Below are 17,986 nucleotides of genomic sequence, written 5' to 3'. Positions count from 1 at the left end.
GGAGTTTTCGTCTCAATGTCCTTTTATTGTTAAAAGAACGGAGTTCAGACCTTGCTACTGTATGGGGCACGGTGACTCTATGAGCTTCCACTTCTAACCGGCATCTTACCTTAATTTCTCTAATAGATGCTTCAGTATCCACTGAAATGGAGGTGTCACCGCTGCCCCTCCGTGAGGAAGTTCCACCGAGGGAGGCCAAGGTAGCCGCTGACAAACTTGACACGGTACGAACCCCCTGGAAGTAGATGGAGTTTAGTATTGGTAATTAAGCAAAGCATTTAAACCGGGTTATTTCAAAAACTTTTTTTTGAAAGTAGTCAAGCTAAGAAACCAGTTTTACTCATTTATTTTCACATAAGCAACAATAACTCTAATGTGAACTGTCATTCCTGCTGGAATCAGACCTGACCTCTGGGATTGAACAGTCTCCAGTCATCAGCTCTATTTAAATGAGTTGAAGTTCTCTGAGCCAGAATGGACCGGGAGGGGGAGGTTTCTCTCACAGGCGATTAGAGACAATTCTCACTCTCTAGAGCAGGGGTAGTCAAACTGCGGCCTTCTAGATGTCCATGGACTACAATTCCCATAAGCCCCTGTCAGTGGTCGCTGGCAGGGGCTCGTGGGAATTGTAGTCCATGGACCTCTGGAGGGCCGCAGTTTGACTACCCCTGCTCTAGATCAATCTTTACTCCGTCCCTTCCTTGGTCCACGTTTTTTAAAAGATAAAGGGGTGAACTCTGGCGGCCCCTTTTTGATCCAGTTAGCTGGGACTAATAATTGTAAATCGCAGAAATGGAGATGCTAGATAGGATGTGGCAGGGAATTTGACCTGTCCTTCCACCAGATGGTGTAGTCTGATTATTTCCTGGTTTCATTCTCTATCTCTGACGGTATTTGTTAATTTCTGTTGTGAAATCCCAATGATAGCAATGATGCACCTCTACAGCTGGAATGGAACCTGGGATGAACGGTGCATCCAATTAGGAATGAGAGGGGAGGACATTTTTTGGGGGTTAGGGCCAGGCAATGGTCCCCTAAATTGGTGCAGCCATTCCTGTCAGTGTTAAACTCACCAATGTTGATAGACTTAAGGAACGGGATTCTCTCTTCACTGTTGGTATGCTTCCTAACAAGCTTTCTCCAGCTACTGGAATTATTACAACTTATCTTTACAGTCCTGGCTTTACTAGTTAGTAAAGTCTCCTCTGTGGACTCCTCTGGCATAACGGATTCCGTAAAATATTGGAGAGAAGGAAACCCAAACTGCTGTCCAGCTTTCATAGAACAAATTTTTGGCATGTGGTAAACAGTAGCAGAAGTGGAAGAAGAGGAAGAGTTAGTAGAAGAAGAGGAAGAAGATTCTTCTATGCGGCTTTTCTCTTCCAGAAGGAGTCTCAAAGTGGCTTACCATCACCTTCTCTTTTCTCTCCCCACAACAGGCACCTGTGGAGAGCCCAAGGTCACCCAGCTGGCTGCATGTGGAGGAGGAGCAGGGAATCAAGCCTGACTTGCCAGATTAGAAGTCCGCACTCCGAACCACTACGCCAAGCTGTTCCTTCTAATTCTACTTGTTCAATTACACTTATGGACTGGGAGAAATACTTTAAAACAGTTCCCAATTATGCCAATTCCACTAACAGTACTGTATTTTGGCCCCTGATCTTTTTAACCTGTATCCGTAGGGCTAAGAGATAAAATCCCCCAACCTCCTAAATTGTATATTCATTGCCTGCTGATTTTATTGTAGGAACATGCTGTTGTCTTACTACTCTGTACAAGAGTAAGGCAAAATGCTGTCAAGACCATCAGCTGCTTAATAAACTACACTAAATCAGAGAGAACTCCTAGGAAGGTCAGTCCATCTGGGATGTGCAATGGACACTTGACTGACCAAGAGAATTTGTATTGTTATCTCGGATCCCCTTTTACAGCTTCCAACGCTTGGCCTGTTCATCGCTTACTAGTTAAACATAAAACTCAAATTCTAGTTAATTATGAGAAACAGGCTGTAGCTGTGTTTCTCTTATGGCCTGGGCAGCTGCAATAAAACTTAAACTTTTCCTGGTAGAACGTGACTCCTTAACTGAGCTTTTAAAATGGGACTCAAGTTGATTCTCATAAACCATCTTCAGATAAGTTAATGGAAGACCAGCTGCTGAACCCAGAGTTTAATTAGTGCCTGTCCCCTACGGATGTTCCAGAAGTTAGAAAGAAGGCTCTCCTCTGGAGACTACTAAATTAGATGCCAAGAGACACTGCTCCGCTTTTTTTCTAGGGCCTTTCAGCCCTCTTATGAGCCCCACTTTTTGGCCAACTATTCTTCCTGGCTAGAACAAATGCATTATCACTCACAGAATGGTCAGGTCCCTGTGAGACTGAACAATAACAGCTCAAGGAGAGACCCTGCCTCATTCCCCTGCTGACTGTGAGTGGCAGGGCCACCGTGGGCCCCTGTACAGATTCCACAACCCAAAAATGACCTTGATCCAAATCAAATATTGTGAGAAAACAAATAATTTGGCTGGCTGTTACCATGCATATATAATAATCAAAGAATCCACATGTCCATCTGACCATTTGTGGCTAGCAGAACTCGTCAATTAAAGGAACTGGAGTAGCCTGATCCAGGTTACCTCCACACACCACTCCCCCAATGCTATTTGCAATGGAAGGTAAGCTAAATTGGTGTAATGGTTAGGAGCACAGACTTCTAATCTGGCAAGATGGGTTTGATTCTCTGCTCCTTCTCCATGTGAAGCCAGCTGGGTGACCATGGGCTTGCCCCAGCACTGATAAAGCTGTTCTGACTGAGCAGTAAAAGCAGGGCTCTCTCAGCCTCACCCACCTCACAGGGTGTCTGTTGTGGGGAGAGTAAAGGGAAGGTGAATGTAAGCTGCTTTGAGATTCCTTCGGGTAGAAAAAAAGCAGCATATACAAACCAACTTTCTTCTCCTGGCCCACTGAGCCCCTTCATTTAACAAAGGACCAGAGAAAAAGCATATTTTATTTTATTTTCCCATGCCTCCCTTCCCTATCCATAAAAGGGTCATTAGGCTAGAAACAGATTGTAAAAACAACTTAAAAATCAAACCCTTATCAGAGTTCACAAAACACTTCGGACTGGTTTTAATATTCATAAAGGTTTTTATAAATAAAATTGTTTTTACATCATTGTTTCTTGCCTTGGGTTATGAGATGCTCAGGAGAAAAGTGGGCATATAAATTTGTTTTTTTAAATAACTCTAATACTGAATAAATAATTGAGGCTTTTGAACTCTGGTGCTGGAGAAGACTCTTGCAAGTCCCTTGGACTGCAAGGCGAACAAACCGGTCAGTCCTAGAGGAGATCAGCCCTGACTGCTCCTTAGAAGGCCAGATCCTGATGAAACTCAAAAACTTTGGCCACCTCATGAGAAGGAAGGACTCCCTGGAGAAGAGCCTAATGCTGGGAGCGATCGAGGGCAAAAGAAGAAGGGGACGACAGAGAATGAGGTGGCTGGATGGAGTCACTGAAGCAGTCGTTGTGAGCTTAAATGGACTCCGGGGAATGGTAGAGGACAGGAAGGCATGGAGGATCATTGTCCATGGGGTCGCGATGGGTCGGACACGACTTTGCACCTAACGACAACAACAATGCTGAATAAAATCAGAGTCCAGTAGCACCTTTAAGACCAACAAAGATTTATTCAAGGTGTGAGCTTTTGAGTGCAAGCACTCTTTGTCAGACTAGCTGAAAACGTTCTCTCTGACAACACCACACCAGACAAGGGAACAGTGGAGTGTGGCAGAAAGGCAGGTTTCCTTGCTGTGATTATATTTGTTCATCAGAAGCTGAATGTCAGGATATTCCAGAGGAGATCTTAGTTTTGCTTAATTGGTAGCGGGGGTCAAAAGGACTGAAAGTGCTAAAGAAATGAGCATGGAACAAACAACAAGAAGAGCAGAGAAAGGACGGAAGGTGAAGAGCTGCTTGACCTCCTCTCAGTGGTGAAAGGGCAGGAAATCAGCATGCATGGAGTGGAATGGGGGCATCTCAGACACTTCCAGGAGCTTCCAAACTCAACACAGAGGGCCTGTTCCACAATAGGAACAACACTTATTTTTTCAGCCCCAGTTCATGCCTATAACTGTATAACCAGTTCATGCCTATAACTGCATGCCTATATCTATCTGTCCGCAATATATTTAATTAAAACATTTCTGTGTCACCTCTTCCACCGAAATAAGGTCCCCCAAGGAGGCGTACATCGAGCACGAAATTATTAAAACATTAAAAGAACATTTAAAATGTCTATATAAAAACATTTAAGACTGCACTAGAAACATGCAGAAATACAAACAAAGGTATAAAACCAAGGGGGGAGGGGCCAATGAGAGTGTGCCAAATGAAGTCTTCACCAGCTGGTGGAAGACAATGTCAGAAGAAGACAGAAGGATCTCCCTTAGGAGGGAGTTCCACATTTTTGACCCCCCATCCAACAGTGCTCTTTCTCGGTTTGCCAACCATCTAGACAGTAGGGACACCGGAAGCAAGACCTCCAAAGGTAACTGAGGTGGATATGTGGGTTCATATGGGACAAGGCATACTGGCCCTAAGCTGTTCAGGGATTCAAAGGCCAATGCCCACAATCTGAATTGAGCCCAGAGGCAAACTGGGAGCCAGTGTAGACAAACAAGACTGGAGCAGCATGGTCCCTGCGCTCCACTCCCGCCAACACCTGCTGTCTCTCTTACCCTCTCAAAGTCTTTGTCAGGCCTTTCTTCAACCTGGAGTGTGAAAGAAGGAAACACAATTAGAGCCATTTCCTTTCCTACACACGAAGATCTTCCCTTAAATCTACTGGCCACGTCTCCATTTGCTTTGTGGAGTAATGTATTTTGCAGGCAGTCTGCTCAAAAATGACCACAATATACTATAGTGCCTTATAAACAAAGATCCCATTTCAGCAAACCTTCTTGCAATTGGTTTGAAGAAGAACGTAGAGAAGCAGAAACACACTTAAGGTTACTATACCACGTAAGCAAACATTTAGGTATGCCCTTTTTAATTTAAGTCAGGATTAAAAGCAGTCCAATTCCTGTATACGTTGACAATGCTGTTCTGAGAGTTTTAGGGCCAAGAAGCACAATTCACATCAATATCACACATTCTGGTCTGGCATGGAGAGTGATAAATTGGCGATAAATGAAATGATTACAAGCTTTCTAATCCAGGCTTTCTCAACCAGGGTTTTGTGAAACCCTGGGGTTTCTTGACATCCCTAGAAGGGTTTCCTGAAAGAGTTAATTTTTTTGTAATTGTTCATTTATTGGGTGATATGACCATATATACAGAGCCTCTTGTGGCGCAGGGTGGTAAGGCAGGCGACATGCTGTCTGAAGCTCTGACCATGAGGCTGGGAGTTCGATCCCAGCATCTGGCTCAAGGTTGACTCAACCTTCCATCCTTCCAAAGTCGGTAAAATGAGTATCCAGCTTGCCAGGGGGTAAAACGGTAATGACTGGGGAAGGCAATGGCAAAACCACCCTGTATTGAGTCTCCCAAGAAAACGCTAGAGGGCGTCACCCCAAGGGTCAGACATGACTCGGTGCATGCACAGGGGATACCTTTATGATCATGTTAACCTCCCCTCCCAAAATGGCCAATGATGGGCCTGTACGGGGTGGGAAGGGAGGGCGTGTGCACAGCTATGCTTCTCAACCATATTGTGCATGATTGTACCACTTCTGGGATTTCTCAAAGCCTGAAGAATATTTCAGGGGGTTCTCACTGGTAAAAAAAAGAAAATTGAGAATGGCTGTTTTAACTGATCATACGATTATTGGAAATTGGCTTTAGTTTCATAATGGAGACGAGATCTTATCTCTATTTCTTCTCTGTATAAAAAGAACTTGCTTGCTCGGTTAAACTTGATTATGAGACCTTTTACCTACAATGGAACATAGGGGAAATGGATTATAGAATGCTTTACAGATATGCTAAGGAATTATGTTTTGACTAAAATGAAAGGTCTCTTTAACTGTTATTTCTAATGGCTTAGCACAAACTGGCGCCAGAAGCAGAGAGTTGTTTAGAAATATGCTCTGTTTAGTATAAGCTTGAAGGACAAATCCTGGCCTTGTAATCCTGACATGCCAAAGGTATGAGAACAGGCCTCCAGGGCTAGCCTGGAAAAATTGGGGAAGGTCCAAAGGGGACCAGCAGACAACTCTGGCATTCTTGCACTGGTCCAGGGATGCAACCAGCCCTCTGAGCTAACCCTATGCGGACATATAAAATTCTACGTAACTATATGTTCTTTGCACGAGTTTTTGTGGATATGAGCCCCCCATGACTGTCTTATTTTTGCTGCCACTAAAATAAACACATTAACAGCAGTCTTCCAGTTTGGCCCGTTTGGGGGTAATGTCACGCTGGGCAAAAGGGTCCTGTCTGACCCCTGGGCCATCAATGTAGCCATTGAAAGCTGAACAACAAGAAAGCTTAACAAGCTATATGCGATGCAGATACGCAGTGCCCTATCAGCAGAAGGGTGTCTATTGCATGTAGCACCATTAGTTGTGGTAGTGGTTCTCTCATGGTGGGTCAGGACCCAAAAGGGGCTTACAGGCAAGGAGGGGGGAACAGACTGGAGGCTCTGGGAAAAGAGAAAAGGGGAGAGCAGCTGCATCCCTTCCTCTTCTGTTCTACTGGCCGACCCCTTCCCTCAGAGAGGGAGATGAGGCTCAGCCTGCCTGCTGCCGAATGCAAGGCAAGTGCTCCATATGCCGCTTCTGTGGCCAGGCCAGGCCTGTTCACTTCCCAGCAGGTAGGCCCAAGAAAGCGCCCAGTCCCGGCTGCCAGTGATGCAGGAGGGAACAGGCAGAGCCTACGTTGATCCCTCCTTGCATTTCCTCAGGCTGCATCCCAACTGGGAAGGGGGGGGGGATAGTTTGCTGTGAGCTTCACTCAATTCCAGCTGGATGCAGCTCTGCAAGCCAGAGGCAGAGCCGCCATTGGTCACCCCCGAAAGTCATGCTGTGGGTGGCCAGGTCTGTCCCAAGACAAGACAGTGGTGCTCCTTGTCATCTCTTAGCTCAGCCTACCTTACAGTACTGGCGAGGAGTAAGATGGGTAAAATGGAAGAACTAGGTATATATGCATGGACACTGCCCTGGGTTCTTTTGGAAGAAGAGCAGGCTTGGCGGAGAACACCTTGGTGTGAAAATTAAAGTGCTGGGATCAGATCCAGATACAGGTTTTCTTGGAACAATGATGCTGGATCGTGATATGAGAGACTGGGACAAACACTTTGAATTTAAATTATTATATCTGGGGGATTACTAATGATAGGAAAAGGGTTAAAGGTAAAGGTAAAGGTATCCCCTGTGCAAGCACCGGGTCATGTCTGACCCTTGGGGTGATGCCCTTTAGTGTTTTCATGGCAGACTCAATACGGGGTGGTTTGCCAGTGCCTTCCCCAGTCATTACCATTTACCCCCCAGCAAGCTGGGTACTCATTTTACCGACCTCGGAAGGATGGAAGGCTTAATCAACCTTGAGCCGGCTGCTGGGATTGAACTCCCAGCCTCATGGGCAGAGTTTTCAGACTGCATGTCTATTGCTTTACCACTCTGCGCCACAAGAGGCTCATAGGAAAAGGGTTATGAGCAGTTTATTTATTTATTTAGATTTCTATACCGCCCTTCCCTATGGCTCTGGGCAGTGTACACTGAATGCTGCGGGATGCTTACATGGAATATTATAACAATGAACCGAGTCAATTAAAAAAACAATTGAGGATTTTGATTGCAAGAGCACCCCAATTAGAGCGAGCAAATCTGTCCACCCTTCTCAGCTAGCATTCTTCCACAAATGACAATGCCAAGCTACCTTTCCGAAATTTGAGCTGTCTGGTCTCTGCACCCATAGAAAAACATCATGCTTGAGGTCCACACTGACCAGAACATAAACCAGGTGCCGAAGAGGCCTGCCTAGTGGACAGAATCACAAACTAGAAGAAATGCAGCTCTTTCAATGAGACTCTCATCTCAGGCCATCAAGCTGCTCATGCAAGCCTGAGGAGGAAGGGGACGTGTGCAGCAGAGACTGGGGAGAGCTCAGAGACAGAGGCTAGTGGAATAAATCCACATTTCCACTGTAAACGAGCCCTTTTTTGCAGGGTTGTCACAACTGGAACAAGTGTTTTTACGGGTAGCAATCTCTCTCTTCAAGAACTGGCGAGGCAGTGTGCACATTTTCTAAGTAAATAGTTTAAAACATTTTCAAAGAATTATATGCGTATTTGTCAGATTGATAGGTTGTAAACTGAACGCTCAATTTAAGAATTGGAGACACACCCTGGAGAAGGAAAGACAAGGCCATGCTGCAGCCTCCAGTATAATCCTGCTTTACGCATGTTTGCACAGTCTTCAGTGTAGTTTTGAATAAAGCCACGGGGAAGCACCCCCACACACGGCTTATTATGCCACGTGTGTTGCCGTAAGGCTTTTCTGATTCTTTCCTCTAACCACAACTACCGTTTTCAAACGGAAGAAGGGCTTTCCGGACCGGCCTCTTGCTACCCTCTTGTTGGCAGATGTAGCGATGCGTGATTTCATGCAGCAAAACATTTGAATTATTAAGAACACTGAAGTCAAGTCAGTGAAAAAATGCGCCATGTTACTCAAATAAGAATGGACCCAAGATAGAAAAGTTGGGAGAACTGACCAAAGTGGCAAAGCTTACTAATCTAGTTAATGGAAGACCAGTAGAAGAATTTGAAGAACATTGGGGGTATTTGTCACAGTATTTAGCGAGATAGGTATATATGCATTAACTAAATATGTATTAATATTTAGCCAGATATTTCCTGGGTGCTTGCCTCTCCCCCCCCCCCCCCCCAAAGCCTTGTTTGGAGCAAGGCTGTCCAGGAGAGTTTCTCAAGACAGCACTAGCAAATTTCTTTCGCTCCAAAGTTCCACTTGTAACTTTTGTGCTTTTCCTTCCACACCAATTCCTTCTGCCCAGCCGTTCTCCTGTCTAGGATGTCACAAATGCTTTAAACAAGATCACAAGTGACTCTTTCTGCCTTAGTCTATCAAGGCCAGGGCTGCTTCCTCGGCCTCCCAGAAGATTTTCACGGTTGCAAGTTCAGCTCTTTCCCAGCAGCTAATACTCAACTTTTGAAACTGATAATATCAGAGATGATGAGACCAAAGGTACTTTTGAGTTTTGACCCCTCTCCCCAGAACGTATCTTACACTGAAAAAGATAGCCATGGTGCTTTCCGGCTTAAATGGTCATCATTGGCTCTTCCTTTCTCTATACCAAGCCAGGAAAAAAAATCAGGAACAATCACCAGATGCTGATGGAATGAGACAGACAAGTTAAAGTGGACGTTCCTGAAGTTCAGAGCGGTTTCTCAGTGGAACAGGCTTCTTCGGGAGGTGGTGAGTTCTCCATCTTTGGAAATTTTTAAGCAGAGGCTGGATAGTCATCTGACGGAGAGGCCAATTCTGTGAAGGCTTAAGGGGGTGGCAGGTGACAGTGGATGAGCGATTGGGATGTGAATGTCCTGCATAGTGCAGGGGGTTGGACTAGATGACCCATGAGGTGCCTTCCAACTCTATTATTCTATGATTCTAAGGAGTTGTTGTTTTTTTTTTTGGGGGGGGGGGTTCTTTGGCAAAGAGGAAATTTGGTTCTGGAAAACTACATAGGTGAAAGCCAAACATACATTCTGGTCCCCCACCCTACCTGAGTAACACTTCTCTGCCTACATGACTTTTTACCATGTATCTGACTAAGGAAGGGGTATTAAAAACCCTTATTTGGAGCTCACAGGGTGCTCACTCCCCTCTGGCGACCCCCAACTCGGATGCTGGTTTCATTTGTGTTGCTGACCCAACCTCCATCTGTGCAAGACAGGTAATGGTAAGAATCTTGTTGCCCTCTCCCCCAAACTTAGCTATTTCCTACCTTGTTTCTTTCTGCTGCATGTGTTAGTGTTATTGCTTAGTCTTATTCTGTAAATAAAGCTACAACATTATTTTAAACAGTATTTATTGTCTGCCTTGGATTCCTGAAGGGCTTAATCACCTCGTAAACTGTGCAAAACAGATCCTGCTAGTTCCCCCCCTCTTTTTGCATAGCTGATTTCCCCAATTACAAACAACTAGTCTCTTTAAATTATTTCTTTTCATAACTGGGAAAGTGTCTGCCATGAATTACTAACATGGAAAGTTTTATTTCTCCAATGTTTTTGTGAACCCTTTGCTCTGTGGGTGCAAACCTACTGGTGCTTCCAGGCCCTCGGGATGTTCGCCTGGCATTTTTCAGCCCTGGCCCCAACCTTGTGGAATGAGCTCCCGGAAGAGCTAAGGGCCCTGTCGGAGTTAACAGCTTTCCGCAGGGCCTGCAAGACGGAGCTCTTCCGCCAGGCATATGGTTGAGGCCAAGACGGGCGGTCCCAACATTAGATCTGGGCTCCCTGGGTTCATCTGAATGATCTGATTGCCTCACTCCCATATTAGCAACCTGATGTCCCTCGGCTAACGTGGGGTGGGGGGGGGGGGGGTTAGTCGGGTTAGTTAGTGCTCGCCTGTTGCCCAACATTGATAGTGTGGATTGATTTTAATGGTTTTAACTATGGGTTTTATTGTAATTTTTATCTTGTAAATTGCCGTAAGCCTAAGGGAACGGGGGTATAAAAGTTTAATAATAATAATAATAATAATAATAATAATAATAATAGTAATAATAAAAAGGTAAAGGTAAAGGTAAAAGTATCCCCTGTGCAAACACCGGGTCATGTCTGACCCTTGGGGTGACGCCCTCTAGCGTTTTCATGGCAGACTCAATACGGGGTGGTTTGCCAGTGCCTTCCCCAGTCATTACCGTTTACCCCCCAGCAAGCTGGGTACTCATTTTACCGACCTCGGAAGGATGGAAGGCTGAGTCAACCTTGAGCCGACTGCTGGGATCGAGCTCCCAGCCTCATGGGCAAAGCTTCAGACTGCATGTCTGCTGCCTTACCACTCTGCGCCACAAGAGGCTCTAATAGTAATAATAGTAATAATAATAATACAACTGAACTCAAATGGACTGATTGGCTGTTTTAGCAAAGAATTATCTTATGGCATAATTTGGATGCTATGACACTTGCCATTAATTTGCCACTAATTTGCCTTTTATATGTATATCTGTACTCTCTTGTTCCATTTTGTCTGAGGAAGTGTGCCTGCACATGAAAGCTCACGAAAGTGCTATCGGACTCAATTTTTCTTGTGAAAATGATCCTGATTCACTTACAAGCATAAATCAAAAGCTCGTATCGCAAAACTGTTAAACTTAGTTTTTTTTTTTAAAGGTTGTTTAAAGTCTAATGATCCATTCGCTGTTAGAAATCAGTTAACTTTAACACTGTCTTTAAATCATATTTCAATCAGCAGTGTATAGCAGCCTCGTGCAAATAAGCTAAGGAAAGGAAGAAACAAAGCCATGCACAACAGGGGCCAAGAAGAGAAAGGAAAGAGGTGCTCACCACTGGACTTGCACGAGCAGAACTAGCTCTAGAGGAAGCCCGAGATCCTGAGCCAAGGTAGTAACTGTACTCCGAAGGCTGCCCAAATATACCCCAAACAATTCAAACAGATGAGAAAAAGGTATTAGAACAGGTAAACGGCTAGCAAGCTGAGAACATAAGGTTGGCTAAAGCATCAGCTGCATCCTCCTAAGCAGATACCCATACACATACATCAAAGGCAATGAAAAGACAGCAAAAATGGTTTCAGATATATACTGTCTGTACTATATATTAGCAGCACCATTTATGAGCCATTCTCTTTAAAGTCATGTAGTAGGCATCCATGTAGACATGAGCAACCACTGATGCATTTGCCGTTGCAGTGCTGCCACAGCTACACCAGCGGCCAGCAGCCTCAGCAGCCCACAGGACTGTGCTGAATGTAGGGATGACGACATGGTAGGAACATTTCATTCTGGCCTACATTTTACTGCCCAATTCCACAACCCATAGAGACAGGATTCCAAGAGGAGGAGCAGAAATGACATTTCAGGAAATGTGCCTTCCCTTCATATAGATCGCTCAAAGGCAAACTGTATGGAAATGAACTGGACAAGCCATTCTTGAACCAGGACACAAGACTGGTAGTTTAAAGAGATTCCAGGCATCTCTACGGGGAGACGGAAGCAATCCTGACATTTGCCTCTCGAAGCATCACTGCTTCAGCAGGAAGGCTGGGAAACACACTGAGCACAGATCTGTTCGGCGGGTGAAGGGGAAGCACTTGATCACACTAGGATGCATTGTGTGGGTCAGACAGTATAAAAGTTGCTACTAGATGCATAAGCGGGAAGCAAAGGCCCTGGCTAATTTTCTTCACCCCTAAGGGCCAGTCCAAAAATTCAGGAGTTAACTCATTTTCAGTCTTTAGGGCTTCATATTTTAGTTCCTAAATTTTCACGTTATTGCTGCCACAAAACTTAATTCTAACCCCTTCATGGTTCCTCGTAGCTCTATTAAAAGTAACTGTAGAAAGTATATAGCGACATAAGTGAAGTCCTTGTTTTCATCACCAAAACAAAAAGCTGACTTCTCACTCGACCCTAACTTCTCCCCAATTTCTCAAAATCCCATTACTATTTTAGAAAGTTCTGATTAATAGAGCAGTGGTCCCCAACCTTTTTATCACCGAGGACCACTCAACGCTTGAAAATTTTACTGAGGCCCACTGCCCTAACGCTCTCTGACTCTGGTCGTTTTGGTAATGTTTAAACATCCCTTCAAAATAAGATACAGACACGCCACAACAATGAACATAAGGAACATTTTATTTTCATGGACATTTTAACTCATGACAATGACAAATCAATGGGAACCCTGAGCTTGTTTCTCTGCAATGAGATAGTCCCATGTGCGCCTGCCGGTTCATGGATGAAGTAACGGGCCGGGGGGGGGGGGAAGGCGTCCTTCGCGGCCCACCTCCAGTTAGTCGACGGACCACATGTGGTCCGCGGCCCACAGATTGGGGATCGCTATAATAGAGGATCGGAGCCACTACAGAAAGCTACAGGTTAATAAATAACTCTATCTACCACCAATGAAGGGTTTAAAGTTAAGCTCATATGCGGTCTGGGCCCAGTGTAACTCAGGGATCGCCTCTCTGCTTACACCCCCCAAAGAGCCTTACACTCTAGCATTTCCAACTTCCTGGTGATCCCTGGCCCCAGGGAAGTTTGCTTGGCCTCAACTAGGGTCAGAGCTTTCTCCATCCTGGACCCCACCTGGTGCACTCTTCCTAATAAGAGACCTTTTTAAAGAAAAGGTACACAACTCGAAGGCCTAAAAATGCAGTTTCTCACACATATCTGGGAGAGTAAGCACTACTCAGTATCACAGGAATTACTTTAGAGCACAAATGTGCATCCGATTTGGCTTCAGGACTTTGGGATAGGAAGCGATCTGATAATTATCTAGCCCAAATATTAGCAAACAAGGTGAACAGGAAGAGACTCTGATCCAGTCTATTAAAGAAAAGAGGATTCCTTGTAAAAATTACTTCCGTGTGAACTGAAGCACTATTCAAATAACCTTCCATATGATGAATGCAAAATATTGTGGGAAATCATGAACAAAGAATCCAGTGTAATCCTAAAAAAGACATCCCTGGGAGTAAGCCCCACTGAACAGACTTCAGTAAGGGTTCTCAGAATACCTGTTGACGATTGCAATTCTTTACTGCTTCACAGTACCCAACAATGCCGGGCTGCCACGACCACACTGCCTCCTCTGCCCCCCCCCCCCCGGACAACCTACAGACAAATCGTATGAAGTTCCCATGAGCTCACAAGAAGAATCCTTCAATTTGTATCCCCACAGCCCTTTTCCACCCAAAAGTCTTTAGGACAGTTTTACGGGAAAGAAGCACTTTGTGTCTTTACCACGCCCTCTCAAATGCATATCTCATTAATGCACAACTGGGAAAGGAAAGGCACCAAACTCTAAAGCAAACACTCATCACCTATCGACTGAAGCCAAAACCATGTGGGCTTTCATTCACTCATTAAACTAAGCACTCTTGGCACTTACCGATTTGCTTTTGAAACAGCCCTTTTGCCTGCCCAGGCACCGAGTGACTGTCTAAGTGTTCCTAAGCTGTGAGATCAAACTGAACCTGCAAGGAAACGGAGTCGCCTGCCTCCACCATCCAGACACACCTTCAAGTGGGAAGGTCAAACCAGTATATTGGGATGTCAAATGCACTCACCCACGCACGTTGTCATGCAGAAAGCCAAAGACCTGGCTTCACGTGCAGACAGTCAGCTGTGCCTAGCATGTTTACCCAGCAGCACTATTGTGAAGGCAGGACAGACGGCTGCCGGAACGATCAATGGGCTAATTACTGGAGAAGCCAAGAGAAGTATGTTAGTGGAAGTCTGCCAAAATACCTTGCACCTACTTTGACCTAAAAAGAAGTCACAGAAGGAAGGACAGCCTGCTCGTATCCAACAGCAGATTAGAAGAAGAAGAGTTGGTTCTTATCTGCTGCTTTTCTCTACCAGGAAGTGTCTGAAAGGGGCCTACAATCGCTTTCCCTTTCCTCTCCCCACAACAGGCACCCTGCGAGGGAGGTGAAGCTGAGAGAGCCTTGATATTCCTGCTCAGCCAGAACAGCTCTATCAGTGCTCTGGCGAGCCCAAGGTCAGAAAGCTGGCTGCATGTGGGAGAGAGGGAGATCAAACCTGGCTTGCCAAATTAGGAACGGGTGCTCCTAACCACTATACCAAACTGGCTCTCAATTAATGTGAAGAGCTGCTACTCAAGTGTAGGAATGCTCGCCCCTTCTTTTCACCAGTAAGAATCAGGCCGCTAACTAACTGACAGGCTGTTCAGCTGCGTGCAGTGTGCTTGTGTGTATTTACTTGCAGTTATAAGATCTGCTCTCACGGACCTCTCTGCCTGCACCTGCCAAATTCTACTCCTTAGGGAGGTTCAATGCTAAATTCCCCACCCCCAAATCCTATGATAGATTTTTATATTAGAGTTAAATTTACTGGAAAGTTTAATTCAAATTAGAGTGTATTTTTCTGTATTTCAGAATTGTATGTGATTTTAATTATATTGCGATTCACCCCGAATCTTTTGAGATGGGATGGAATAAAAGTTAATTAAGATAAATAAGATGCTGACCCCTAGTTAATGAGGGATAAGTTGAGAGTCTGTTTCCAATCTCCTGCTGAGAAATTTTGCTTTTTGTCCCCAGCAAAGGTGGTGGTGGTGTGGGGGTCAGGGCTGGTGGGGGGAGGGGTCAGGGGCCCACATTTCAGCTGACCTACCGAAAGCCTCATTCTTCTGATCTTCTCATCCTGGAAGCTTTGCTGTTTTTACATATTCTTTATGCAGACTACCCATACCAAGTAACACATTGTACGCTGCATATTGAGAAACATGCCTAATTACCAATTTCGTCATGCATAGGACCTTTTTTTAACAACATTAGCTAACTCTACTGGATTTTCTACTTTGGGATGAGCCCTGCATTTCTTCTCCATGAACATTCTCCTGTTATGAAAGGGAGGGAGGGAGGGAGAGAGAGAGAGAGGAGATAAACAAGAGCAATTATCATAAAGTCTTAAAACTGGAAGCAGCAGGAAGAATTATAAGGGAAGGTTACCACCATCAGTGAGTGCAGAGAACCCACTCTTCCTCCTCTAACACTACAGAGATACCTTTATATCCCAACCCCTCTTGGAGGAGGAAACAGAAAGACAGGAAGTGCTCCACTGACCTGGCCAGCTACTGAGGCTGTCCTCTCCTGGGAGAGAGTATATTTGTCCATTTTCCTTTGCAGAGCAAGTTACAATTGGCGGTGTAGTTTGGGAAAACAACAGAGAAATGGTTCCCCCTGTAAACATGGTAGGTGTGCTCTCGAATTCCTTGACTTTTGTACAAAGTTCCCATTTTGTGAGTGCCTCCAATCACCAAGCCACTGTTTTGTGGTCATTAGCTGCTCGGTCTCTTGGGGAAAACATTTTTTTTGCCTACCCTTCAAATTAACTTGAATTCACATTTTTGGAAAGGCCTGTCTCATACTGGTTCTCATCGCCCTAAAAGCCTTTTGAGTTATGATTATAAGATCTTAACGTTAATGCCGGCAAACAGACTAAAACAATTAACTGCTAAATAGAACCAACGTGACCAGACAAGATTTATCCCCAACAGCCAAGGAGTGGTAAATATCTGTAATACGCACGTTTCCTCTAGAAGGGCGGTGTTGCAGTTAAGCGTGCCAGACTAGCACAGGGGTCCCCAAGTCTTTTCCAGCCTGAGGACGTCTATGGAAATCTGGCACAGGGTGGTGGGTGCAGCCACAAAACGGATGCTGCGGAAGGCAGAGCCAGCCACAAATGTCAGAGTTACCTTCCAGGCAGAAGCTGTTAACCAAGATGCCTTTCAGAATTGCAAGTTTTCTTGCAAGTGCTCAAAACAAGCATAACTTATTATTAACTGAGAAACCCTAAGTGGGCAATTATCTGTCTTCATTTTGTAGGCATCTGATGCACTTATTCAAAAGGGAAAGATGATTTCTTACTTGGACTATAGTACGTAAAGACTTGCTACGCTCCAACATTTTCCTCAGATAAAACAGAAGTTAACATTACCTTGTATGGGATGGGGGGGCGGTGGAGAACTGGGGCAAAGAATCAGCATCTAAAAGACAGCTGAGGAAAGAAGAACTGAACATCTGCAGCAGAGGGCTCCCCCCTAGCCCGGCCTTCACCGCTTTCTCTCTCTATCCCCCCTCTCTCTTTCCTTTCTACCTATTCCTACATCTCTCCTTCAATTTCTCTGTCTTCCTCTCTTTCTATCCCTCTCTCACCCTTCCTTTCTCTCTTTCTATCACTCTTTTACTTTTACTTTCTATCTCTCTATATATTTATCTTCCTCTTTCTTCCCCTCTCTTCCTGTACTTCTGTCCCTCTCTTAATTTCTCTCTTCCATTCTCTCTCTTTCTCTGTTATTCTCTCTACATTTCTCTCTCTCTCTCTCTCTCTCTCTCTCTCTCTCTTTCTTGGTTTCTTTCCTTCTACCTATACTCCTGGCTGACACTCCTGGCTGGCCCTCTCTCTCTTTTCTTTTCCTTTCTTTCTCTTTTTCTTTCTGCCATCTCTCTCTCCTCCTTAATCACTCTCTTCCTTTCTACCTCCCTCTCTCCTTGCTATTTTCCCCTCCCGCCCCCATACATAATGCCCATTGTATCAGCTACAATGGGCTTTAATTCCAGTATGTTATATCAATACAGTGGGGCCAGGAAGACTTTCGCATCCACATGTGTGCCACTCCAGCTTCATGGCCATATTCCCCAAAACGACAAAGCAAAGCAGGTTTTGGGAAGTTTGCAGGAAAAGTCACCCACCATACTGTGTGGGAAAGCTTCCCATCAGCACCCAACGGGGAGAAATCAAAGCCTCATCTCAGTGGCCTGTGTCATGATTTACTGGTGTATCAGCAAGCACCCACAAACTGGGGTCAGCTGTGGCAGTCAACTTCTATTTCGGGCTAGCCAGCTGCAAAGTCCAGACCCACCACAGTACACTTCAGTTTATTAATAGGGTCAGCAACTGGCAGAAAATATACAATTGATCACCAAGTAAAAAGCAAACTTGGATGATGGTCTAAATTAGCACAGCAGACTAGTAAAATCAAACTAGTAAAAACAGCCGCCTTGAGTGGGTGTTAAGCACTGAGTGGCACTTAAGCCATGAGACACGCTCCTCCTTCAAGGCCTTACCCGAAATATATCGTGGGACAGATAAGTGTTTGTGATCCATATGTCATCTAAGCAGGAACTTCTGCAGAGTAAAGTTTGAGAACTCCAGAGATATATCTTGTGCCATCCCTCCTAAAGAATCTTAAAATAGCATAAGCGCTTCTCGCTGCAGATAAAGGTATAGATTGAAGACAGGCTGTAGAATTACCAT

General features: G+C 44.9%; 1 protein-coding gene across 15 annotated transcripts in view; it reads right to left on the bottom strand.

The window, feature by feature from the left end:
* The window catches only part of LRRFIP1 (LRR binding FLII interacting protein 1), a 90,177-nt gene that overhangs the window by 33,819 nt on the left and 38,372 nt on the right, over positions 1 to 17,986 (bottom strand). For 7 of the 15 annotated variants that reach the window (XM_077319303.1, XM_077319290.1, XM_077319294.1 and 4 more), the window contains 2 exons: positions 4,735 to 4,767; positions 110 to 235 (listed from right to left, as the gene is read on the bottom strand). In XM_077319303.1, coding sequence (XP_077175418.1) covers positions 110 to 235; positions 4,735 to 4,767 — 159 coding nt within the window. Of the gene's footprint in view, positions 1 to 109; positions 236 to 4,734; positions 4,768 to 11,525; positions 11,604 to 17,986 lie in introns of all 15 variants that reach the window. The other 8 variants (XR_013227983.1, XM_077319301.1, XM_077319288.1 and 5 more) reach the window with 2 other exon arrangements.

Source organism: Paroedura picta, chromosome 2 (genome assembly GCF_049243985.1).
Source record: "Paroedura picta isolate Pp20150507F chromosome 2, Ppicta_v3.0, whole genome shotgun sequence".
Taxonomy (NCBI): Eukaryota; Metazoa; Chordata; class Lepidosauria; order Squamata; family Gekkonidae; genus Paroedura; species Paroedura picta.
Note: the sequence above shows the minus strand (reverse complement) of the source record. Positions and strands in the feature narration are given on the sequence as shown.